Source organism: Podarcis vaucheri (genome assembly GCF_965113315.1).
Source record: "Podarcis vaucheri genome assembly, chromosome: 4".
Taxonomy (NCBI): Eukaryota; Metazoa; Chordata; class Lepidosauria; order Squamata; family Lacertidae; genus Podarcis; species Podarcis vaucheri.
Genome location: NC_138762.1, coordinates 75,605,849 through 75,632,870, shown reverse-complemented (window position 1 = coordinate 75,632,870; position 27,022 = coordinate 75,605,849). Strand labels below are relative to the sequence as shown.

General features: G+C 45.2%; 1 protein-coding gene across 3 annotated transcripts in view; it reads right to left on the bottom strand.

Annotated features, from left to right (window-relative positions):
* OCA2 (OCA2 melanosomal transmembrane protein) overlaps nucleotides 1-27,022 on the bottom strand; it is a 161,886-nt gene that overhangs the window by 129,323 nt on the left and 5,541 nt on the right. For 2 of the 3 annotated variants that reach the window (XM_082220070.1, XM_082220072.1), the window contains exon 2: nucleotides 11,842-12,137. In XM_082220070.1, coding sequence (XP_082076196.1) covers nucleotides 11,842-12,104 — 263 coding nt within the window. In that variant the 5' untranslated portion in view covers nucleotides 12,105-12,137. Of the gene's footprint in view, nucleotides 1-11,841; nucleotides 12,138-12,333; nucleotides 12,414-27,022 lie in introns of those variants that run through there. The other variant, XM_082220071.1, reaches the window with a different exon arrangement.

The window sequence follows — 27,022 nt, the reverse complement described above, 5'->3', positions numbered from 1 at the left end:
CTTGTTCACCAAGATGGCACATTTCATTCCGTGTGCGAAGGTGGCCACGGCGGAACAAACCGCCAAACTGTTCATAGATCACGTGTTCAAAGTGCATGGTCTGCCGCGGTCTATACTGTCCGACCGCGGACGCCAGTTCATCTCGAATTTCTGGCAGAAGCTGATGGGTTTTCTACATGTCAAGGTCAATCTGGCATCGGCAAGACACCCGCAGACCAACGGGCAAGCAGAGAGGGTCAATGCCATCATGCAGCAGTACCTGAGATGCTATGCCAATCAACAGCCTGCGACGTGGGTGGATTACCTGCCGCTCGCCGAGTTCGCTTACAACAACACGAAGCACGTGTCCACAGGGGTGACGCCGTTCTTCGCCAACAATGGGAGGAATCCCAGAACCTTCCCGGGACTGGAGAGAGTGGGGGAAGGAGAACCACAGACGGCGGACGCGTTCGCGTCAGAGTTGCAGGCGGTCCACGATCAACTCAGACGGCAGCTGGAGCTAGCTAAGCACGCCTACAAGGTGCAAGCTGACAAGCACAGGCGGGTTGGCGAAGAGATCCACGTAGGAGACTGGGTCTGGTTGGCAGCCCACGCAGTGCCGACCAGGTCACTAGCCAAGAAGAAGTTGGGGCACAAGCAAATTGGTCCGTACCAAGTCGAAGCACAGATCAACCCGGTAGCTTTCCGGCTGGCGCTGCCGGAGGGTTCCAGAATGCATCCGGTGTTCCACAGGTCGGTGCTCACTCCCTACAAGGCACCTCACAGATTCCAGGAGCCCGGGACGGCACCGAGTCCGTTCCGGGAGCGGACGGAGACGCGGGGGGTGGCGCAGCAGGACCCCATCAACGAGGTCACGGAGATTTTGGACTCCAGATGGGGGGAAGAGGGAGTCGAATACCTCCTAGCCAGAGAGGGCACCCGGGCCAGCGCCAATAGCTGGGTGCCAGACTACGCTTTGGAGGAACCCCTGCTCAAGGACGAGTTTCATGCCCTTTTCCCACACAGACCCATGCCAGCGAGCTTCTTCGACGACTGGCTGTTCACGCCCACACTTTCTTCCAGCACGTTCCATGGATTCGACTCGGACGGGGAACCCGCACTGAGCACCCGTTCCCCAGAAGGATCACCGGCGGGTTCGGCGTCAGACACCTCGTATTGGTGGGACGATCGACCAGAGGAGCAATGGCGCCGGAAGTGGCTGGAGATGCCAGGTCGAGCGACCGACGCAGAGACTGACACGGACGTGTTCGGGGAGGACCTTGGGTTCGAGCACGGCGGTACAGAGATGGAAGCGGAACAGGTCAACGTCGACGACCGCGAGGAGGAAGAAGCGGAGGTCTTCAGTTGGCGGCCAACCACGGGGAGCGAACTGTATCCGGCATTCCCTCCCATGATGATGGAGCACCCAGCACCCACACCTGAAAGCGGGGAGGGGGGAAGGGGGGGCTTCGAGGGGGGGATGGATGTCAGGGGTTCAGGAGCAGAGACGCAGAGAAGGAAGGAAACAGAGAGCGAGGGGGAGGAATCCGAAGGGAGAATGAGTGATGATGACGACCCGAGATCTCCAAGCCTAAGCAGTGAGTCAGAGGACTCCCAAAAGGGAGCCCCAGTGAGCAGAGCAAGGGGGGGATCCGGGGGGACACCCCAGGAGGAAGGGAACAGAGGAGATTCAGAGAGCAGCAGCTGGAAGTCGGGACCCACGCTCATAACTGAGAGCGGCAGCAGCTGGAAGTCGGGACCCACGCTCAAGACTGAGAGCAGCAGGGAGGAAGGTAGCCAGGCATCGGGTTCCGGAGGCTGTCAGCAGGAGGGAGGGCACGAGTCAGGGGTGGTCACGCCCTCCTCAGAGAGCGAGGCAACGGTTAAGAGGAAGGCAGGGAGTTGGGCGCGCGCGCCAAGTTCAAATGCAGAGGAAGCTGGCGCAGCAAGCAGCCCGGAGAGGGAGCCGGGTCCCAAAGCCCGCCGAAAGGAGGAGGAAGGAAGTGGGGGGTCTTCAGCGTCGGAGGAGTCTAGGAGGGAGGAGACTAGGAGGAGCAGTGGGACCCAGAGACGCAGGGAGAGGCGTAGGAGGTGGAGCAAGGCTAGGGTATTAAGCTGGTGCACAGGGGGCGGAGAGTCAGACGAGACTTCGGCGACCTAGAATGGAAGGTGTAGAGCTGCACGCTGCAGTTCGGACATGAAACTTGTAACTCAATAAAGACTCTTATAAAGTGAACGTTGGCTAGCGAGGTCCTGTGTGAGCTGGGACCTGGTGGCAGCTCTGACAGCTACGCAGACCAAATGTGAGACCAGGAACTTTGTCTCTCAGTCTTGGGAGTAGGGAGGGTTCCCAGCCTCTGGCAGGACCCGAAACTTTGTGTGAAGACAACTATGTATTGTCTTAATGCTTCGGCTTCTTTGGGAAGTTGCTGCTGTGATCATCTTTCCAGTTCCCTGGGCAGAGAGGAGGGAGGGGAGGTCTTGTCTTCTGTAGGAACTCAAACCAGCAATCTCGGGAGCATGTTTCTGGGTTGCATGTGTGCTTTTGAGGACATCCACAATGCTGTGGAGGGCAGTGAAATCAGGAATAACTTTCCGACAGTAAGAGCTGTTTGGCAGTGGAATGGACTCCTTTGAGAGGTTGCTGACTCTCCTTCGGTGGAGATTTTAAAGCAGAGGTTGGATGGCCATCAGTCTTGGGTGCTTTAGTTGAGATTCCTGCATAGCAGGGAGTTGTAGTAGATGACCCTGGAAGTCTCCTCCAACTCTATGATTCTATGAAATCACAGTCATGTTCCTGCACAGATCCTCTTGGAGCATGATGCTGGGGACCCCTCCATCGGAGGCTCAAGTTGTATATATGTGTAAATAAACCATTTATTATAAAGATACTGTAGTCTCTGCTGTGCCAAAAGGAAACACAGACCCTGGGTGAACCACTTCTGGAGCTCTCAGGAATCATGCACCGCTCAGAGATTGGGAGTGGCATATAACAATAGAATTTGGTGACCATTGCACCAGCGAGTGCATCTCCTCAGTGTAACTGATGTGTAGGGTTGTTCAGTAAATATTACACTGTTCGGATTACAAGTTCATCAGAGATAGGTGATTCTCTCCCTACAACTTTGTAGCAGATGAGGGGTGGGGGGGTGGGATAACATATGACAAGAAACAACTGTTAATTATAATTGTAGCTGTCATATTTAAAAGTGAGAGTATTGCCTTGTGGCATAAAATCAATCCATACTTCCTCCAGGGCAAAACACAAGGCTAAACTAGAGTTCTTTATTGTGGCTGTAACACTTGCCACTTGGGCTAAACAGACAAAGGCAAAAATCAATTCCTAATGTGAGCACGGGAAATTGCCTCATATTGAGTCAGATCACTAGTTCCATCTAGTTGTCTACACTGACCGGCAGAAGTTTTTCAGTGCTTCTGACAGGAGACATTCCCCAGCCCCAGCTGAAGGATAGATTCTGGGACATTCTGCATACAAGGCTACAGACCTTCCCCTTAAAAAACTTAACAGGGACCCATTCCGAGCCCAGTTTTATACAAACAGATATATATCCATTATCCACATGACATTTACATGACTATATAGAACCTCCAAAGGTCTTCTGGCTGTTCCCTCACTGCAAGAAGTGAAGCTACAGGGAACCAGGCAGTGGTTCCCAGCCTGTGAAACAGCCTCCCATCAGATGTCAAGGAGATAAATGCGATACGATAATCTTTATTGTCATTGTCCCATACAGAACAACGAAATTGAAAAATCTACGTAAGACATTCAAAAACCAACAAGCCTGCTATCCCAGCCATCCCAACCTGGTTATAAATAACTACACAACTTTTAGAAGACATCTGAAGGCAGCCCTGTATTGGAAAGTTTTTAATGTTTGATGTTTTATTATGTTTTTATAAGTGCTTGAAGCCAGCCAGATGGAAGGGGTACAAATTATTATTATTATTATTATTATTATTATTATTATTATTATTATTAGATAGGGGAAAGGTGCACAGCTAACCTGTACCGTTTCTGTACCAAAGCAAACAAGCCCATTTCATGTATGATTTTTCTGCTTCTGTGTGACAGCAAAAATGGGGCTAACCAAGCACTTAGGCGCCCAGTTTGGATGGCTTGGTGGGTCACACATGCACTTTCAAGAAAAGTTTACAGTTGAATATCAGCCGTTGCGCTGAGGTGCATAAGGAAACTTAACAACCTCTTAAAAGATGGTTTAAAAGTTGAGCCCGATATACGCTGTTGTTGCTGTTAATAATTTGGTGCCAAGCAAAAGTTATATGCTCCTCTCAGGTGAGGCACAAGATGTTGATCTAAATCACAGGTCATTGCTTTAATGTCACCTCTGCAGTATCAGTGACACAAATCTAATTAATGTCTCTGGAAGTCATTGAAGAGTGAGCTAAAGAGGTCAGGTGGGAAGGAGACTAAGCAGCAAACTGGCTCAACACAATATTGGGAATTTATTTATAGAGTAAATGGAGAGTTGGCAAAGCAGGTGTTCAATATTACAAAATGTGCCAGCTCTAAAATATTCATAATTCACAGTCCTCTGTTCCCAATTTCACCTACCATTCACCAAAATAGCTGTCGGCATTTGTAGATGGAATATGTGCAGTGCCACCAGCTTTCCAACCATTCAGTTTCCATGTTTGTTCCCCCACCCTGCCATTTTGGCTGAATTGTTCGAAAACATCCCATGTACCATTCCTCACATCTGGAATGATGTGAAAGCAATGGAGCACTAAATGAAGAAATCAGATCCAAAGCAGCATTTTGATTAACTAGGCTAGGGTTTCCCAAACTTGGGTCTCCAGCTGGTTTTGGACTACAACTCCCATCATCCCTAGCTAACAGGACCAGTGGTCAGGGATGATGGGAATTGTAGTCCAAAAACAGCTAGAGACCCAAGTTTGGGAAACACTGCTTTAGAGAGAGGCACAGTTCATCCAATGAACCCTCATGCTTTTTCCTTATTAGTTGGTGGTTTATAAATACCATTATAAATAAAATTAAATGATGCAACGGTAATGCCATTTTACAGAGAGCATCATCTCAAACTGGGGCAACTGTAAACAAAATCAGAGTTAGGTCCGAGGGAGGCCAACAACACTGGCACTCAAATCCCGCCAAAGTCCCTAAACACAGCAGATGATCCTGGGTGAGTCACCAGCTTCTGCATTATAGCCAATAAGTAGTTAAGCAAGCCAGGATTATACGTAACACAGCACAGTCGTCAATTCTAAAATGAGAAGTTGCAAAGATCAAGCTGCACTGGAAGCCACAGCCTGCCCAGGAAGCCTTTGCAATTAGATGAATTGGAACTAGCTGTAATAATAATGCAAATGAAAAGAAATGCACTCTGCACATACTCATGTGCAGCTCTGGATCCAGAGTCTTTCCCATGACTTCACACAACTCAATTAGGTTTACATATATTTGGAAGGTGATGCTCCAAAACAAATGCAAGAATGGCTGCCTAATGCAACCTATGTGTGATGCAGGGCAGGGGAGAGGTGTTGTCTATAGATTAAACATGTAAAATGTATAAAAATTGGCCACATTTCTTGTAATGTGAGATATTCCGATTTCTAACTAAATAGACTAGAGAAAATATTTCTGGCTCTATAATCCTCTTTAAAACTGTTATACAACTATGAACAGATTTGGAATAGCAACCTTCTGGATACACATTGCCATTCAACCTGTGGTAAAAGAAACAGAAGCTCCTTAAAAGGTTTCTCTAAAGATTTGCCATTTAAAAATTTCTTTTCTTTTTTCCCTGCAAGTTTACCTAACATGTTTGGGGTATAGGTACTGCAGTTTCCAATGAACTTCATAATCCATTAAAGAAAAAAGAGTAATTAAAAAATCAGAAACCAAACTGGGGCTAATAATAATAATAATAATATAATTGTGCTGCTTTGTTGACTCCAGACAAGAGTCCTGAAAAGAGGGGAAAGGATTCTCGTTTTAATTTAATCCAACTTCTCTGGATGAAAGAGGACAAGCTTTCAAAATCACACTCCGATTTGGCCAGCCTTAGTAGCATCCATTCTGCATTTTCTCTTGGAAATAGAAGCGAATGTAGCTATCCTGTATCATGAGGGGAAATGCCCTAGCAATGTGTAAAACACAGAGAATGAGGGGAGAGAGAGAGAGAGAGAGAGAGAGAGAGAGAGAGAGAGAGAGAGAGAGAGAGATCCTCTGGATCTTTGCTGATCCCAATCTGCATATTCCTTGCATCGCTGATCATTAAAAAAACCCAACATAAATACAACTAATAATTCGAAGGGAAACTGCTTTTCCAACTCTCCTCCTCCGACCCCACCTTGGCTTTACCATTCCTTTTATCAGACATATTCATTAAAATCACGTTCATGGTTTTCACTCTAAGAGGTTTACATGATGAAACAGCTGTCAATAAAACCCTAAAGAGGATTGGTGCTCACATGTCAGTGGCATGACTGAAGCGGGTGAAGTTGCTCCTATTGCTCCTATAAAGATTAATGTCTGGATCTATCTGAGGCTGCTGGTATTTTATTATTATTATTATTATTATTATTATTATTATTATTATTATTATTGCTATTTCTTTAGAACCTTGGGAATTGCACGTTACGTAAATCAACAATAGCGGCTGAAGTACTCATCCTAAGAATATAGAAAAGATGAATCAATTCAGGCTTGCAGATCCTTTGCTGGAGTTTTCTACTACATAGAACATTCTTCACAAGGGACAAGAGTAATGGCTCGCCTTACATGCAAGCAAAAAACAAAAAAACCCATTGGGGAAATGTCTCTTTGGTGATGCTACTGGCATCTGTTGCACAAGAACTGCCATGCAAGACCATCTAGGCATGCAGTCAGTCTCCCAACATGAGCAGCCAGATATCTTTAGGGAGGCTTGGGCGGGGGCACACAGCCGCAGTGAAATCCTGGAGAATACAGCTTTGCATTTCTGTTGTCGTCACAGAGAGAGAAACATAAATAGTCAGATTTTCTTCACAGAAATGAATCAAGGTTAGCAAACCTATTTGTTAGATGCGTATTTATTTGAGCGCAAAGAAGAAAAGTTGCACGCAGGAAACATATTAGGGTTGGCAAACCGATGAATTAAAGCAACTGGCATTTTATTCTCTCATATATCCTCCTGAATGCCTCTCAAATGCTCACAAAGCAAATAAATCGTCTCTGCAGAAGGCATGGAGATTTTGCTCCATTTCTCCACTTGCCAGCCCAGGTGCTACTGCCCCCAAATTCCATTGTCCCAGAGTGGCTAGCATTGTCACTGGTCACCTTCCTCCTCCCTGGCCAGTGTGGTGATCCACTGCTGTTTTTGTCACCTCATCCCAAGAAGTCAATTAGGAAGGTGACCAGAAATAGTGGGCACTGCTACTACATCCCAAACAGCACAAATAAGTCAGCGGTATGCATGGAAAGGGAGTGTGTCTCAGGAGTGGCACCTCTGCCTGAAGGGACACCCCCAAAGTCCCTAGGCCACACTTCAGCCCCTCCACAGCCTGTTGCTGACTGACTGCTGAGACCCAAAGTGGGCACAGGAAAGTCATGCCTCTTCCTCGCCACCATTGCATGTTGGCCAACTTCTCATCCAACCCTTCTGCTGCCAAGTCTAAGGGGAGTAGGTCTAAAGGAAGCTGGTGAGGTCAGTAAGTGGGTGGGGGCTTTGATGAGGTCTAAGGGAAGCTGGAAAAGGTCTACGGGGAATGGAGGGGGTTGTTGAGCTGGTATGAATAGCAGGGGGTGGCAAGGGAAGAAATCAGGGGCACAGCCCCTGGTATATGGCATGTTTGAGAGAGAGTTAGTTCTGAGCACTGCTAGGAGAATGTGTCTCTTCAGGCACTTGACATCTCCTTAGCAATGTCCTTTTCCCACTCCTTACATTGCAGGAAAATATGAAACAAAACATTCATTTATTGCTGAACCCAACAAAACACTTTTTGCTCTTGGTTTTGCCTCCCTTGAATGGCAAAGCAATGGCTCAAAATCTACTTGTAATCCCCTTTTAAGTCTGTGTAAATCTTTTGTCAATACCACATCTTGTGGCAGTAAATTCTGTAAGTTCATTATGTGTTGTGGATCCTTCTTACTAACGCAAGAAGCTGCCGTATATCAAACCAAAATGTTTGTCCATCCAGTCCAGTATTGTCTATTCTGGCTTTCCAGGCTGTGTGCCAGAGAGAGGCCTTTTCAGTCTCTTGCACCCAATCCTTTAATCTGGAGCTGCCAGGGATCAAACATGGACATAGGCAGTCAGTAGAGAGGGGCAGTGTTGGACACCAAAATGGTGTCAGAAGTTCAAGAGGCTGATAATGATGATAGCAGCACCATTCGGTTGCCTTGTCTAAAACTGAAAAAAGGCTCAAGGGACTTAATTTTTTCTCATAAGGAAGGTGAACATTTTGTGTTCCCCCTTTTTCACATCTTTCACCTCAGGCAACAAGGGACTTAATTTTTTCTCATAAGGAAGGTGAACATTTTGTGTTCCCCCTTTTTCACATCTTTCACCTCAGGCAACAAAATGTTTGAACTCTACAGTATCATCCTTTGTGAGATGGAAGGCACTCTACATGGTTTCAGATACAGGCACATCAATGTTTACTAACCCAAGTTTTCGATCCAAGTTCAAAATGCCAGCCTTCAGCAACCTGGTGTATTTCAGCTGTTTTGAACTACAACTCCCAGCAGTCTGGTGGAAGTTCACAACTCCAAAATATCTGGAGGGTACCAGGTTTGTAAAGGCCGTAGTAAATAATAAAATAGGCAAGACTTACTAGGCAGTGGGGAAAGATGTGTGCAGTTTCCCACACACATACACAGATCCTCAGATTTTCAGATGTACTTGGCCAATTTATGAATTTCTGAGCTATCGCTACAAGAGAATAGCTGATCTCAAAGAAGATGGTTGCTAGATCAGACAGATACTAGTACTTCACATAGCAAGGCTTTCTCACTTTAAGAGTGCATCCCACCATACATTTAAGGCACATTTCTAGCACATGGCTTCTCCCTCAGAGAATCCTGGGAATTCTAGTTTGTTAAGGGTGCTGGGATTTTTAGGACTGAGTGGGTGCATCCTTAGACAGTGGTGGAGAGCCAGTGTGGTGTAGTGGTTAAGAGCAGTAGACTCGTAATCTGGGGAACCGGGTTCAATTCCCTGCTCCTCCACATGCAGCTGCTGAGTGACCTTGGGCTAGTCACACTTCTCTAAAGTCTCTCAGCCCCACTCACCTCACAGAGTGTTTGTTGTGGGGGAGGAAGGGAAAGGAGAATGTTAGCCGCTTTGAGACTCCTTCGGGTAGTGATAAGGTGGGATATCAAATCCAAACTACTACTCCTCCTCTCCTCCTCCTCCTCCTCCTCCTCCTCCTTCTTCTTCTTCTTCTTCTTCTTCTTCTTCTTCTTCTTCTTCTTCTTCTTCTTCTTCTTCCTGTCACTGTCCATGTGGTTCCTGTCCCTTGGTGGAAGACCCAAGAGAAGCTAGGAGAGCAAAAATGTTTAGCATCCTCTCCAAGTCCTCAGGTGTTCAAACTGCCATCCTCCTCCTGAATTGCAGGGCTACACGAAGGAAAGAACCCCATCCCAGAAAAGCCTGTGAGACTAGCCAGTGGGACACCCTTGCCAGGGCTGCTGCTGCTCCTGGTGACAGAGGCAAGAGAGCTTGGAGGAAGCAGTGGCATTTACAAGCCTGCCTCCTTAAGCAGTGGCAGTGGCATTTACAAGCCTGCACAATCAGATTCTCTGATTGTGACTCTGTGCCTCAGATTTCTTTCAAGGTACTACGTATTTAATAATAAAGTAGTAATAATAAATTTATTTTTTATACCCTGCCCACCTGGCTGGGTTTCCCCAGCCACTCTCGGTGGCTTCCAACAAAATATTAAAATACTGTGGTCTGTTAAACATTAAAAGCTTCACTAAACAGGGCTGCCTTCAGATGTCTTCTAAAGATCTGTTACTTGTTCTTCTCTTTGACATGTGGTGGGAGGGCATTTCACAGGGCGGGTACCACTACCGAGTAGGCCCTCTGCCTGGTTCCCTGTAACTTGGAAGGCCCTCGGAGCTGGACCTCAGTGTCCGGGCAGAACAATGGGGGTGGAGACGCTCCTTCAGGTATACTGGACCGAGGCCGTTTAGGGCTTTAAAGGTCAGCGCCAACACTTTGAATTGTGCTCAGAAATGTACTGGAGCCAATGTGGATCTTTCAAGACTGGTGTTATGTGGTCTCGGCAGCCGCTCCCAGTCACCAGTCTAGCTGCCGCATTCTGGATTAGTTGTAGTTTCTGGGTCACCTTCAAAGGTAGCCCCACATAGAGCGCATTGCAGTAATCCAAGTGAGAGATAACTAGAGCATGCACCACTCTGGCAAGACAGTCTGCAGGCAGATAGGGTCTCAGCCTGCGTACCAGATGGAGCCGATAAACAGCTGCCCTGGACACAGAATTGACCTGCACCTCCATAGACAGCTGTGAGTCCAAAATGACTCCCAGGCTGCACACCTAGTCCTTCAGGGGAACAGTTACCCCATTCAGGACCAGGGAGTCCTCCACACCAGCCCACCCCCTGTCCCCCAAAAACAGTACTTCTGTCTTGTCAGGATTCAACCTCAATCTGTTAGCCGCCATCCATCCTCCAACAGCCTCCAGACACTCACACAGGACCTTCACCACCTTCACTGGTTTAGCATTCCACTCCCTTTTCTAATAGCGAATTGCCTTCTTTCTGTTCACTGGTAGATGTGGAGTTGCTGCTTATATTAAGTTATCCCGCATGACACCAGTATCTTTTTCCTTTTAGTATATCTCTTTTCCTTTTCATATCCCACTCATCTATTTGTGAAGTTACGGTTTCCTTATTTGTTTGCCCCACTATGTATTGCTTGGCATTGACGTACACTGGGCATCACTTACCAGGGGGAACGAGATCCACCTGCTCTCTCACCTTCCACTGGTTGACTTTACCTGGAGGCTCTTCCACTTCTGCGTCAGAGACCAGTTAAGTGGCAAGAGCCAGGTGGCAACAGAATGTATTTGGTGCTGATGTGTATTATGCAGCAACTCTATAACCAGGCTTTTTAGTATGATGTGCATTTTGTATTTTCAGTTTGAATTTTTTTTATGCTGTAAGCCACCCTGTGACCTTTGGTTGAAGGGTGGTATATAAATTTAATTAATTAATTAGTAAATAAATACATAAATAGAAATATTTATTCATCCAGTTGGGAGAGATCCTTCGGAATACCTCACAGTCTCATTGGATTTTCATCAATCTGACTAATTTGGTGCCATTGACGAACTTGGCTACCACACCTATCAGCCCTATGGGGAGGCACCATAGATACACTTTGCCCCATGTAATCAAACTCTGAAAGAATGGCTGTTGTTCAAACTTTCGTAACAGGAGTACAATGCATCATTTTTAAATCTAGAGCAGTCAACCATAATTAGAGAGTTAATTCCTTTACTTTGGCCATTTATGTTTCAACTTTAAGCAGTACAAAGGCATCCTTTTTGTGAGCATTTGGTTTAAATAAAACATCAGTAAGGAAAACAAGATATTGGAAAAAAAGTTTCCCCCCCCCAAAAAAAAATGCATGCAACACAGCTGCTATAAAAGCAGGTATTAGTTCTGAAACCTGCTGAGAGAATATCCTTTCCCAGCAATTGGCCACTCCAGCCTCCTAACTAAGCCTCTTTCCCATTAATTATATTGCAGGAAGACATTAAATAAAACATTTATCGACTGAGTCAGAGAATAAAAACAACCACACCAATATGCCATCAGATGAAGCAGAATCTGTTGACTCTGGTTTTCCTTACCTTCCCTGCATGGAGAGTGGGCTGAAATCTTTCCCCAGGGTAATGCAACATTCCTGTTCCGGAGCGCTGCTTGGGTAGGGCTTGTGTGGTTCTCCCTGAACAGCCATCATCTCCTTCAACAGCTCCAGCTCACTGAAATTGTTGGGAATCGGTTCTGCTGCTACACCTCCGAGCAAGTCCACGTGGTGTGGGATAGGGGCCTGGGTCAGCTCCATATCTACTTTTCTAGACATGGCACTGTCATCTTTGTTGTCCAAGTACATAGCTCTGTTGCCTGATGAATTCTGTGTTCTTGCCTGAAAAGCAACAAAAATAAAACAACCAGGAGTCAATAAATACAGAAGTCTGTTGCAAGTACAGAAATCTAATGTGTTGTGCCTGCATGAGGCTGTGCAGTTCTTAAAATGATCCATCACCTTCCTGAAGCCAAGTGCAGAGTACCTTTGCATACACCCTAGTCAAGAGAAAGTCATGGTATCATCAGTTTGCTACCTGCTTGTCAGCTTTGATCCATTTTCACTAAAATCAGTGGCTGTGTAGAACTCCTACAGGCTTCAAAAACTCAAAGGCTTCCCTGAGATCTGAAGTCTAAAACAGAAGAAGCATTTGCACATAGATGAGCCATTTACCTACATTTAACCTAATAATATTCCTTTGGATATTCCTTTGCATATCCATTTGTACCGAAATGTACAAGTGCTGCGTGTGAATTAAGGCTGCACTGCCTTTGTAGACATAAATTGTGATGTGCATCGGTAAACCATAAATAAATTGTTGCACTGCAATTATAGAACATCAAAAAAGATATTTGGGCCATCATCAGGTGGGGAGTTGACCAGTTCCAGGATGTTTAGTATTGCTCTAATATGAGAGCCAGTGTGGTGTAGTGGTTAAGAGCGATAGACTCATAATCTGGGGAACCGGGTTCGCGTCTCCGCTCCTCCACATGCAGCTGCTGGGTGACCTTGGGCTAGTCACACTTCTCTGAAGTCTCTCAGCCCCACTCACCTCACAGAGTGTTTGCTGTGGGGGAGGAAGGGAAAGGAGAATGTTAGCCACTTTGAGACTCCTTCGGGTAGTGATAAAGCGGGATATCAAATCCAAACAACTCTTCTTCTTCTTCTTCTTCTTCTTCTTCTTCTTCTTCTTCTTCTTCTTCTTCTTCCTCCTCCTCCTCTTCTTCTAGAGCTGAAATCTCACATTGGACTTGAATGTGCTTCTTGCCAGTCAGTATGTATCATGCAATCACCTCTTTCCTCAGCTAAGCCTGTTCAACTGGATAATGTTAGTTGCATGTCACACATCTTGCATGTATGACCATTCTCATGGAAGGCAACAGATACTTACTACATGCTATGAGTGCAGAGCTGGAGTTAAATGCTTGGACTACGACCATCACTTAGAGGAAGATCATCTGCTTGCATACAGAAGTTCCCAAGTTCATCCTGTGGCATCTCCAGTAGACAGAACTTAGAGAAATCCCTGAAATCCTGGAGATGCACCACCAACCCATGCAGACAATACTGAACTAGACCAATGGCCTGACTCAATATAAGGCAGTCCTATGTTCCTATGCTTTGGTTCTGGCCAGGTCTGGATTCCTTGGTAGAGAAGCAATGCACAGTGGATGCTTTGGCAAGTACATCATGAGGACAACGATGTCGGTGCATTTGCAAGTAATCCGATTTTAGCATAGGCTATAGAAATGGAAGGGTTTCCTTCCACTATCATCTCCAACCAAATAGATTTTGCAAGATTTGACAATGCATGGAAACCTTCAAAGCCTGTTTGGTCTGAGATTATAGCTGAACAAAACAAATGGATGTGCAAGTCCTGGACAACGATGGCTTTTTCATACCACCTACAACTTTGAGGGGAAAAGCACAAGATAACTGCCTGGCACGATTTCATAGCCTAACCCTTATGTATCAGGAATAGGCCAGGGCCCTCTAGAACTGTAAGTCCCATCAGCACCAGCCAGCATGGCCAACAACATCAAGAAGGCGCCATGTTGGTTCCCCCTTCTATTTATGTCCCCTTGGGGTCAAAGGAAACTTTATGGGGAATGTGTCACTTCTGTCAGTCCCTCTCACCCCCATGGTAGCATGTAGTAGCAAGAAAGACATACAGCATTTCCTTGATCCAACTTCAGTTTCTTGGCTGTTGTAAACGCTACCCATTCCTTGTAATAGAGGCCACAAGCTCAATGGGACTTATTCCCTCCCAGGAAAGCATGGGTGGTTGCAAAGTGTTAAGATCACATCTGAAAATGACTTAAGGAAGCTCCCAGTTCATACATAATCTGGCAGTATTCCTGTATTCATTATTCACAGGGAAAATGAAAAGGAATGAAGTTGCCCAGGAGGTGAGCAGGATCCCAGAGTGAGGGAAGCTGGCCATATAGATCGTATAGTCAATGCTGGCCCTGTGTGCCGTGCCTTGATAGCTATCAGGACTGACTCATTCTTGTAGATCTTAGCTGAATCAATGTCCCCGCTCCCTAAAACCAGAAGTAGTTGGATCTATGTATGCATATGCTGATGAAATGCTCACTTTCTTTTCTCTCTTTCACACATGCACACACACAATGTTGGGAATGGATTGCTTAAGAAGGAGTTGTGTTGTATGCGTGTGTGTGCCTGTCAGTATATCTGAGGGCACATACAATGCTTAAGAGATGTGCCTGTGTGGGCGAGTAAACTGATTGCCACAGCTAAGTAGTATTTTATTAAGCTTGTCCATTTTACAAGGCAGCATTAAATACACATTTAAGCAATGATTCACAGAAAGGGCTTCCAGGCACAGTGGCATTCTGAAAGGCAGGAAATGCTATAAATTTGGAACTGTGATGTTTTTCACCCACCTCGCAGTGTGTGTCGTTCATTAATGTCATCGTACACTGTAGCAATGTGATTTTTAAATAAACACACACACACACAAGCACACACTGACCTCTTGTGGCAAATAAGCAGAGGTTTCTTTAACTCCCCACTCCCGGTAAGGGGCATGTGTAAAATGTTTCTCTGCGAAATGGGTTCAATAATAACATTTACATACACATGTTTAATCAAAGCAAAACTCCACAGTGTTCAGTGGGGTTTACTCCAAGGTAAGCATGCATTAAAATTATAGCTTGATGTTTGTAGTGCTTTTCCACAATAACAACAGCAAAGAGCAGGTGCCTACTCTGACAAGCTGACAATTTAAATTTTAGATGGGATGGGGGAAGGCGAAAAGATGTCCCTGTGTTTGGCTTAGCAGAAGACTTTTGCCCAGCCCCTCTACTGATCCAGATCTGCAGGGCACTTTTTGAATTCATTTTGGACTTTAAATTACTGGGTTGAGAGATCTTACATTTTGCAGAGGTATAAATCTTAGAAAGAAACTCATGAAAGAGATCATATTTTGGTGGAGGGAACCATACTTTGCATGCAGAGAAATAATTACAGTGGTACCTCGGGTTGAGAACTTAATTCGTTCTGGAGGACCATTCTTAACCTAAAACTGTTCTTAACCTGAGGTACCACTTTAGATAATGGGGCCTCCCACTGCCGCCGCACCATTTCTGTTCTCATCCTGAAGCAAAGTTCTTAACCCGAGGTACTATTTCTGGGTTAGCGGAGTCTATAACCTGAAGTGTCTGTAACCTGAAGTGTATGTAACCTGAGGTACCGCCGTACTTGGGAGAACATGAACACAGTATATACCTTGGGCTTTTAAAAATAATAATAGAGAGAGATATAACATAAGACAGGATTTAAAAACAAAAAGCTAATGGGAATAGATATTGCACCCGCCTCTGGTTTGCCCATAGTAAAACATGGTAACTGTTCAGATAAGGCTGGCGGTATTTACTTTTGGAAATTTCTCCTCCAAATGGGGCATGCAGCAATCAGTGGAAATAAGTGCCTTGTGTTTGGCATTGGAGACTTCTGGAGGAGGAGGAGGAGGAGGAGGAGGAGGAGGAGGAGGAGGAGGAGGAGGAGGAAGAAGAAGAAGAAGAAGAGGAAGAAGAAGAGTAGTAGTAGTAGTAGTAGTAGTTTGGATTTGATGTCTCGCTTTATCACTACCCGAAGGAGTCTCAGAGCGGCTAACATTCTCCTTTCCCTTCCTCCCCCACAACAAACACTCTGTGAGGTGAGTGGGGCTGAGAGACTTCAAAGAAGTGTGACTGGCCCAAGGTCACCCAGCAGTTGCATGTGGAGGAGCGGAGACGCACACCCAGTTCACCAGATTACGAGTCTATCGCTCTTAACCACTACACCACACTGGCTCTCTGGAAAGAAAGCAGCTATGTTGTGCTCAGGTGAGGAGCAAATAGAAGTAGGGCTGTGGCATTAGAGATCAGCCACATGACAAATGACCATCCAAACAGCATTGCACTATGTAGCTTCCTCACCAGCAGTGACTGACGGCAGACATTTCACAGTTACTTTGACTTTTCAGATTTCACTACTGTAAAGTGAAATCTGGATTAAACTTCTTTTTTAAAAAAAGTGTCGGCTGTGGGGTTTTTTGGCATCATGGACATGAGAAGCACTGTTTCCTGGAATCATCCCCAGGCCCAAGAACAAATAAAAATAAGTCCTAAAAAGTAGCACCATAAAAACACAACATTGAAACAAGATAAAGTTTGCCTTGTTTATTGGGCGGACAGGACTCTGGCCTTGCCCATGTCAGCTATGAAATTTCAAATAAATAGCTATGAAATACCGTCTCTAGTATCTGTAAACCTTACTGTAGCCCAGACATTGCTAGAACTGGGAAAATGCATTTCCCTGCTCCCTGTTCCTGTGGGAAATTGCAGTCAAGCATAACTATGTGTAAATGCTAGATAGTGCATCAAGGGGTTAAGACCAGAGAGGTCTGTTCCTAGACTCAGCTAGGTCACACAACCTTACCTCCATAAAGGAGGTAACGAAGCTGCTTCTCTTACTGTTCCTCACTCTTTTCCAGCCATGTAATCCACCAGGAGGGACATGTCTGAACTTGATACAGTCTCGTGTTTGAAACTACATGCTGTATTTTGCACCCAACAGTAATCTACCTGTGTTCTCCTTGCTGCTACATGGAATAACACATGAACCAGACCTTTGGATTTAGTAAGTCACTTACTTAACAGTGTGTGGTCTATTCATTGCAAGGGGGTAAAGAGACGGGACAAGAGCTTTAAAGCAGACTAAATGGGATATGTGAAAGGGTTTAACAACCTATGTTCCATGCTATAAGGTAAAGGGACCCCTGACCGTTGGGTCCAGTCGTGGACGACTCTGGTGTTGTGGCGCTTATCTCGCTTTATTGGCTGAGGGAGCCAGTGTACAGATTCCAGGTCATGTGGCCAGCATGACTAAGCCGCTTCTGGTGAAACCAGAGCAGCGCATGGAAATGCTGTTTACCTTCCTGCCGGAGCAGTACCTATTTATCTACTTGCACTTTGATGTGCTTTTGAACTGCTAGGTTGGCAGGAGCAGGGACTGAGCAATGGGAGCTCACCCTGTCGCGGGGATTCGAACCACCGACCTTCTGATCAGCAAGTCCTAGGCTCTGTGGTTTAACCCACAGCGCCACCCATGTCTTGTTCCACGCTATACTGCTACATAATTCTGAGAGTGTTTTTAACTCTGCTGGCGGCACAAAGCCCTGCATTTTGAATCTAGGGACCCAGCTTTGTTAACTACCAACATGTGGGTCAGATCTACTTCCACCACTACATACCATATTTTTCAGTGTATAACACGCCCCTGTGTATAAGATGACCCCTATTTTGGGGGGACTCCAAATTGAGGAAATGGGGGGAGATTGCCCAGACTTTGTTGAGCTTTCTTCGGAGGGAATTGATGACAATTGCTCACCTGCCTGACCGCCACTGTCAATCACACACATCGACAAACCCACCAATCATCTGCCCGCTAGCTGCCAGCAGCCACCAATCAACTGCCCAATTGCCGCAGCAGCAATGCGGCCGGCTGCTACTGCTGCTCCCATGGTTTGTTGGGAAGTTGTACAAAATACCAAAATGGCGTGATCTCTCTGCCTTGTGGGTATATTAATGTGAACAGCCAGTTTGCCAACTAAGTTCAGTTTTGCACAACCATCACAAAGCACTGGTCTTCAACTGGTGGGTCACCCTCACAAGCTACAACTAAGTGGCAATCTTAGCGGAGATGGGTCACATTGTCTGTCCCATAATCATCTTTTTGGAGAGAAAAAACCCTTGAGCAAGCAGGTGGGCTAAACAGATAGACACAGCAAAGGTAAAAATAATATACAAAATTAACAAATAAAAGTGGTTCACATCTTGTCAGTAGATGTTAAAATTGGATCTTGAATCTAGAAATCAGTAAGGTTAGCTTCTTCTCTTCCCCACACCCCACCCTCTCCTTGTAACTTTGTGTTAGAGATGTTTGTTTGTTTCTCTGATTTCTGTCCTGCCATGTAGTCTGCATGGACTCCCTGGACTGCCTGCATAGTTAAAGAGCTAAAACTGGTTGAGAAAAGTATGGATTTCAATAAGATCTCAATCCGTGGTTTAAATTACACCTCATAAAACAAGATAACGCAACACAGCAGAAGAAGCAGTAAGACTTATGAAGAGAACATCCACCTCGCCTTGCGAACACTAGCTAAAATAAAATACATTAAACACCCTGACCCAATGTATTTTTACAATGCTATGTAATTTGTATTTTGTGAACTGCTTAGAGCCTTCTTGCTATTAAGATAGATACATGCAAAGCAGCAGTCTGGGCTACAGATGAAGGGAGCTTAATAATAATAAACTAAAGCCCTAAGAAGTATCTCTCAGCATGGAAAGAGGAAGCAGCAGGGGCTGATGCCAACCCTTCATTCTCCTCCTGTGCATCCAACAGTTAAGTCTTTATCACTTTTATAAGCAGCCCTGGCAGAGAGAACTGTGTTTGCAATTTCTATGTGCACACAGACTTCTACATCCTGCCAAGGATACTCGCATTGGGAACCCAGTGTGCCAGAGCAGCTAGAGCATAGATGGAGAAGTTGTGGCCTTCTGGATACTGCTGGACCACAACTCTCCATCAACCCTGACCATTGGCCAGGCTGGCTGGGAACAATGGAAGTTGAAGTCCAACATCATCTGGACAGGTTCCCCATCCCAGGGCTAGAACACCAGACTTAGTCTAGTGAGATTTTAGTGTGAACCGCTCATCAGCTACAAAACTCACTGGGTGGCTTAAAGCCACTACTGTATGTGGTAATGTGTATTACTTCACACACAAATCTAGTGAACCCACAGACCCCAACTGCTCATTCTACTGAATGAGGCCATGAACCTCTTCCCAAAAGTCCTACCCAGAGGGCACCATTGAGGTCCCTCAACATCAGGGAGTAGAGAAAACGACTTCCAGGTCGGGGGGGGGTTTAACTTATTGCCAGGCAGGCTTGAGTCTTGCCATTCTCTTCTTCTAGAAGTTAAGCCCCGCAGAAATATAAAATCAGTGTCAGTTCCCTCCCACCCATTTTGTTTTTAATGCTTTAGGCTTCCATGAGAACAATGGCTTTAAAACCTGTCTAGAAGCTACCCAGCAGCCTTTCAAGCTGAGAACCAAGCTTTCTAAAACACATCTCAGAAAAATGTGTTATTGTACCCAGAGTGACATCTCCAGATTATTGTTATTCGGTGATGTCAATCTTTCTTATGTCTAAGTTGATAAAAGGCAGGTGCTTCAAGTTTGCAGCTACACAGCAGCATACTAATGAATAGCAACGGTTCACATTGCACATCCCCTGCCTGATAGAGGCTATGTTTCCTTTTCAGGATTGTAGGAACACGGGATATGTCTTTGGCTGCACACGCACTATACCTTTAAAGCACACTCAAAACACATTCCCCACCTCAAAGAACTCTGGGTACTGTAGTTTGCTAAGGGTTGCTTGGAACTGTAACTCTCTGAGAAGCAAACGACAGTGCCCAGAATTATTTGAGGAGGGGAAATGTGCTTCAGATATGTTTTAAAGGTATAGTGTGTTTGCAGAGTCAGAGCATTGGTCCACCTAGCTTCGTATAAAGGTAAAGGTAAAGGTACCCCTGCCCGAGCGGGCCAGTCTTGACAGACTCTGGGGTTTGTGCGCCCATCTCACATCTATTGACCGGGGGCCAGCGCTGTCCGGGGACACTTCCGGGTCATGTGGCCAGCGTGACAACGCTGCTCTGGCGAGCCAGAGCCGCACACGGAACGCCGTTTACCTTCCCGCTGGTAAGCGGTACCTATTTATCTACTTGCCCCCGGGAGTGCTTTCGAACTGCTAGGTGGGCAGGCGCTGGGACCGAGCAGCGGGAGCGCACCCCGCCGCGGGGATTCGAACCGCCGACCTTTCGATCGGCAAGCCCTAGGCGTTGAGGCTTTAGCCCACAGCGCCACCCGCGTCCCTCTCGCCACCCGCGTCCCTCTTCGTATACTGACTGGCAACAGCTCTCAGGGTTTCAGGCAGGTGTCACTCCTAGTAATAGCTGGAGATACCAAGAACTATACTTGGGATTTTCTGACCACAGCTAGAGCTCTTCCCTTTTCACAAAAGTGATGTTGGGAGACAAACTCTTTATCCCCAAAAGATTCAATTCACAGTGTGATTTTTCATGGGCCATCTCATCATATGCTGATGGAACCAGTTATGTTGTTCTGCTGTTAATACCGTGTTTCCACAGTCAATCTTTAAGGGGCTATTATAATTGATTGGGGGGGGGGGCAGCACATTGTTTTTCTTGTTGTTCAGGAGGCAGCCCAAGATTGCTGTTTGCAAAAGGCTTTCCTTGAACTTCTGGTTTTATTTGAACTACTGTTCTTCGAACCTCCAGACTGAAGGTTCAATTCCACTGGCAAAGCAGCCCCCAGCAGCATTGAAGCTTCTGCTCATCAGCTGGTGAGTGAAGAGTGCAAATCTGCTGACTGCAGGGTCTGCTTTGCCAGTGCACTCCCCACAGGGAATGTTCTGGTGAAGCAGATCCCAGCAGGATTGAAACTTCTGCTCTCTAGCTGATGACCAGAGGGTTCAATCCTGAGGGCTACAGGGGTCGTCGCAAGTGTATTCGACGGTTTTGTCATCTATCTTTGTTACAGATGCTATAGGCCAGGCATAGGCAAATTCGGCCCTCCAGATGCTTTGGGAATACAACTCCCATCATCCCTAGCCCTCCAGATGTTTTGGGACTACAACTCCCATCATCCCTAGCTAACAGGACCGGTGGTCAGGGTTTGCCTATGCCTGCTATAAGCAATGTACAGTGGTACCTCAGGTTAAGTACTTAATTCGTTCCGGAAGTCCGTACTTAACCTGAAACTGTTCTTAACCTGAAGCACCACTTTAGCTAATGGGGCCTCCTGCTGCTGCCACGCCGCCGGAGCACAATTTCTGTTCTCATCCTGAAGCAAAGTTCTTAACCTGAAGCACTATTTCTGGGTTAGCAGAGTCTGTAACCTGAAGCATATGTAACCTGAAACGTATGTGTTATGTACTGAGTTGAATAGGATCCAAACTGCAGCAGTCTGATTGGTCCTAGAACAATAGGATCCAAAATGCAGCAGTCTGATTGGTCCTAGAACAATAGGATTCAGAATGCAGCAGTCTGATTGGTCCTAGAACAATGCAGCAGTATGATTGGTTGGCAGGAACCACCCAATCATGCTCCAGATAGAAGAGAATCCACAACCTGATTGACTTACAGTAGAATTCCGGAATTAGCCAATCAGGTGCAGCCCATTGTGTAAATAATGTATATAAAGCAGATACTTTGAGGGGACTTTCATTCATTCCTCCTCACCACTATGAGCTGAATAAAGAGCATGAAATCACTTTGCAACTCTAAGTATATTTCAGTATGTAACCCGAGGTACCACTGTACAGGGTGCTATAAATGTGCTTTGATTATCCCATACTGTTAATCCAACATTAACTATTTAACTTTGTCCACTGTACCAATTCTTCCTATTCTTTCTTGGACACCTATAGAAGGTCTGAGATGCTTGTCCATAATAGCCTTCTAAGTAGAGGATATCCAGTCCATAGCTCCCACAATTCTCTCTCCCTGCAGATGTAGCCAGCCATGCTTTCTTCCCTTGACAATATATCTGTTTATTATTCTTGTAAAGCAGAGCTTTTCAAACTTTTCATGTTGGTGACACACTTTTTAGACATGCGTCATTTTGCAACAGGGTAATTCAGTTTTACTGGCAAACCAGAGGTTTAACTAACCCCTTTCCAGCCCCAGAAAGAGCACAGGGAGCGTCCGCACAACACACCTACACACTGCAGCCGACACACTAACGCGTCGTGACACACAGTTTGGAAAGGTCTGTTGTAAAGTCTTGGTTGTCAAGTCTTGCTTGGTTCCCCCTTTTTCAATGGAAGGCAATTATATAATTCTGGTACTGTCACTTTCTTTCTTTTTTTCTTCATCCAGATGTCATTATCATGCCTCACCTACTGGAACAAGATTTCACTTTCTGTTAGCTTAAATTTAAGTCATGCCACTTGTCTACAGTTCCTTTAGACTTTTCTCAAGTTTCATTGCTGACTTCTTACTATCTTATAGGAAAATCTGCTTTCATGACATACACTTCACCATATACATGTATATATATGTAAATGTACATATACATTATGTCTTACGTGCAAATGGTTAGTGATGTGGGTGAGCAGAAGGAATCAGATCACTTTGTTCTGCACACCTGGACTAATGGAGGGGGTCAGCCACAGAGAGTAAAAACCTCTCTTCTGGAAGAGCCAGTCCATGCTTAGGTTCATTTCAGTTTACCATGGGGTAAGCAGAAGAACACAAGAACATTGCATTATGCTGGTGTAAGAGCTGCTGGTACAGCAGAACTATGAAAATGGTCAGCCTGATGGACCAAGTAAAAACACCAGGTGGTTGGGGTTTATATTCCTGAGTTTTCCGTCTTCATTTTTAGGTGTGTTTCTTTTTAAATTCATGAATGGGGGTGGGTGTGACATAGCCCTAACTTCTCTTGAGGAGGAATTTCATTCTGGCATTGTTTATTAAACTCACTCCCCACCACTACTTTGAAATAGTCATTTTAACGTAAGTAAGGAATCCTTTCTGCACCGATTCTCTACCAGAGGAAATGAATAATAAGCTGGAAGAGGTTCTGGGGCAATGTTTGCTCGGTTGAGCAGAACCGCACGACTGCTGAACTTCCTTTCCAAACAGCAGGAATGAGTAGTGATGGGCAGGAAAACCATCTTGCTACAGAATTGGAATGCAAGACTAATCACCTCCATCAGCATGTGATCCTAAATTGCAGGGATGCTCCACATTAAAGAGTACTCAGGAATATTCCATGACTGTGTTGCAGTTCAGTTCAGTTCAGACTGCACTTTGAAAACTGGAGCAAATATTGCCCATTTGAGACAAATATAATCATAAGAAATGCCTTGCTGTTTCATATCAAGATTCATTTAGTCCAGCATTATATTATATTATTTGAATTGCCACCTTGAAGAAGAAGAAGAAGAAGAAGAAGAAGAAGAAGAAGAAGAAGAGGAGGAGGAGGAGGAGTTTGGATTTGATATCCCGCCTTTCACTCCCCTTCAGGAGTCTCAAAGCGGCTAACAATCTCCTTTCCCTTCCTCCCCCACAACAAACACTCTGTGAGGTGAGTGGGGATGAGAGACTTCAGAGAAGTGTGACTGGCCCAAGGTCACCCAGCAGCTGCATGTGGAGGAGCGGAGACGCGAACCCGGTTCCCCAGATTACGAGTCCACCGCTCTTAACCACTACACCACACTGGCTCTCAAAGAGCTCAAAACGTACATGCTGAGAGGAAGTAACTGGCCAAAGGTCACACAATGAGCTTCACAACTCAGTGAGAATTTGAATGCTGGTCTCTCAATTCCCAGTCCAACACTCTACTGCACTACAATGGCTCCCATCAACAGCCAACCAAATGCTTCTAGAAGCTCACTAGCGAGGCTTGGTGAGGGCAGGGCCCAGTCCCCCCCCCTCCCCGTTAGGATTTTTATCTATCCGAGCTGCTCCAGCAAGTGGTACCATGATTTGTATACATCATGTGAGTGTCTGAGTGAGCGTGAGAAAGGAAGTCTGTGTTATCTCTTCCTTCTGAGTACTATTGGAAGTTGGTTTCACTCCTGTGTGTGTCGCAGTTCTGTACTGGTGTTCAGAGAGCACAGATATACTGATCGAGTCTCTGTATATAAGACTGTAAATAAAGTAGTTTTAGAACTACGACTGAGTCTTTCTTCTGCTATGATATGCCGGAAGACTGGCATGCTCTTTTCAGGAGAGAAGAGTCGCTTATTACTGGCTGCTCTGGACTGAAGATGATTTACAGCCAGAGAGAGCCACCAGGGGATGCTCCAGAGACTTGGGGAAGTTTCAGCCTTCCCCGGGGCGTTTTTCCAACACCCTCCCCCCCCCACACACACACACCAATCCTTTGTCATGGCTAATTGTACACACATACTTCATGAATTTGCTTTTTTCCTCTTCTTCCTTCTGTTTCTCTTTTAAATAAGAAAACAACACTACAATTGGGCCCTGCAACAAAATGTTGCCATTTGGAGTGTTTTTGTTCAGCTTACCAACCAGCCAGCTACCTAGCTATGTTGCCCTCCTTCCAGGATAGAAACCAAGGAAGCTGCCCCGTGCAGGGTTCTATCCAGCTCAGTAATGCTTACACGGACTGGCAGCATCTCTCAAAGGTTTCAGACAGGTCACATTCCCAGCCCTACCTTAAGATTCCTGGGGTTGGACCTGGGACATTCTGTGTGTAGTGCAGAGGCTCTACCAAGCCACAGCTCTTTCTGCTCCACCCAGGTTCCCATTCCACCACCGACCCAAACCAGTCACCATCCCAAGCCCTGTCCTGTTTTGGTAGGGTCTGTAGGGTCTCCCCTCCTGCACACCTCAAGTTCCAAACAAACCTGCTGACATCTCCCCTCTTGCACATGGGTGGTGACATTTTAGCTCTGGCCTGGAGAACGAGAAGACCTATTAATTACGTGTTCATCCTGATTTTGCAGGGAGATCCCATGATGTTGGCTGTTTAATGAGACCCTGTCTGATTTGTTTGTGGGGAGGCTCGGCAATGTTGCATCAAAGCAAGTCTTTTCCCAAACTTTTGGCTACATTTTCCTTATCATAAATAATAATGAAAAACAATCTTTGCACGGAAATGGCTTTGTTGTGCAAGACCTGCCAGTAAGCTGCAATCTGCAGGTGTGTGATTGAAATCCCACCCCCAACATAGCAGCAACCTGAAAGTGCCCTGAGTTTGCTGTTAGTGTTATAGGATAATATGGCATAAACCAGTCTGTGGCCCTTCAAGGTGCTCCTGAACTACAGTGAGTGATGGGCAAATCTATCCATTTTGGTTTCTCCAGTATCACATTCTGGTGATTCCCACATTTCTTCTTGATTTGTTTCTTAAAAGTCCTCCTGAAAATTCATCAGCATTTTAGTGCTAATTTTTCATAATATACACATTTGTATTCAATTTTGCTTAATAAGCTTGCTTTTTTTTTTTTAGTAAAGCAATTTCCCCTGGTAGAATGCTTCTTACATGTTATTTTCACCAATATATGTATTTCTACACACACTTTCCCACAGTCTATGAATTTGTGTGCACATTACTTGGCTGGCGAATTTCATTGCAAAATTCAGAGTTGTGCAAATTTTGGAAGATCACTGTGTTTCCATTTTCCCCCAAAAAGAGTGAATTAGGTAGATTTCCCATTAAATGTAAACTGGATTTAATTTCTACCCCATCTCCAGCTCCCATCATCCCTGTCATCTGGAGAGATACAGTTTCCACATCCTTCTAATAGAGGGTTAAAAAGAAAGAAAGAAATCATGGGTTGGGAGGTAATCTGTTGGGCCCTATTTAGAGTACAAAATGTGTCTAGAAGACTGATATCAAAGCACACTAAAGGAGAAAGATTTATCCAGAGCTTTGATAGTAGTGTAGATACCACATTTTTTGGCTTCCCGTGTCTCTCAGCTGACTGACTTGGGGCTTAAATAAAGTTGCCAGAGATTTTAATTAGAATTCCCAGACAGACAAGGGAGTGCTCTGAATAACAGCTGGCTATTCATACTGCTTCATGAGAGGGTTAGCTAGCCTGCCTTGCATCTACGTTTCCCCAAAACTGAAAACCAGTTGCTGTCTTCCACTAGCATAGTTGTAAAAATTTGTCACATGAAGAGTCATCCAAAAAACAGGAAGACCTGCCAGCTATCAGTTCAGAGAAGGCAGATTGTTCATCTCCACATTCAATTCAGATGTAATTGTGTGTGTGTTTTGTACCACTTCACTTCTTAGTTTTAATTTGCCGTGGAAAAATAATTTGCAGCAGAAAATTGTATTTGCCGTGTTAAACATACATTAGCTGACTGAGCGTGGCATTGTAAAACAAACTGGGATAAAACAAAAATCCAAAAGAATGGGATTGTTCTTTAATTATCCCAGTGAGTTGTTTAAGCCCCTTGAAACCAGCTTTCCAAGTATTCACTTAAATGCACCAGTTAAAAATAGTGGATGTCAAATTTATTAATTTAACCGAGGCTGATAATCTAAAAGTACAAATATAGTGAAACCCATTTTGGGTGATCACTCTTTAGAACGTGATTGTTTGCATATGGATTAAGGGAAGGGCTATAGCTCAGTAGGGCATGCTCTGTCTGGTTTGCATGCAAAAGACTCTGGATTGCATCCCAAGTAGAGTTGTGAAAGTCTCTTGCCATAAATCCTGGAGAGGTGTTGCCAGTCAGTGTAGATCAGGGTTTCCCAATCTTGGATCTCTAGCTGTTGTTGGACTACAACTCCCATCATCCCTCACCACTGGTCCTGCTAGCTAGGGATAATGGGAGTTGTAGTCCAAAAAACCAATGGAGACCCAAGTTTGGGAAACCCTGGTGTAGGCAATTCTGAGCCAGTATTGCCAGCGTTCCTAAACAATTCTATTTCCAATGTTTCCAGCGTTCCTAAACTAAACTGAAGTTTCCATTAAAGTTTTCCATTAAAATTAATTGTGATCATATAAGCATTCTTATCTGGCAAGTGTGTTCTATTAACATTATTCCCTGTGGTTTAAGCTTGGTGTGTAAGGGCCACTTTTCAAGTAGGACGTTCAGTATGGATGTAGCAAGCTAAAATGCAAAGTGTGATGTGAG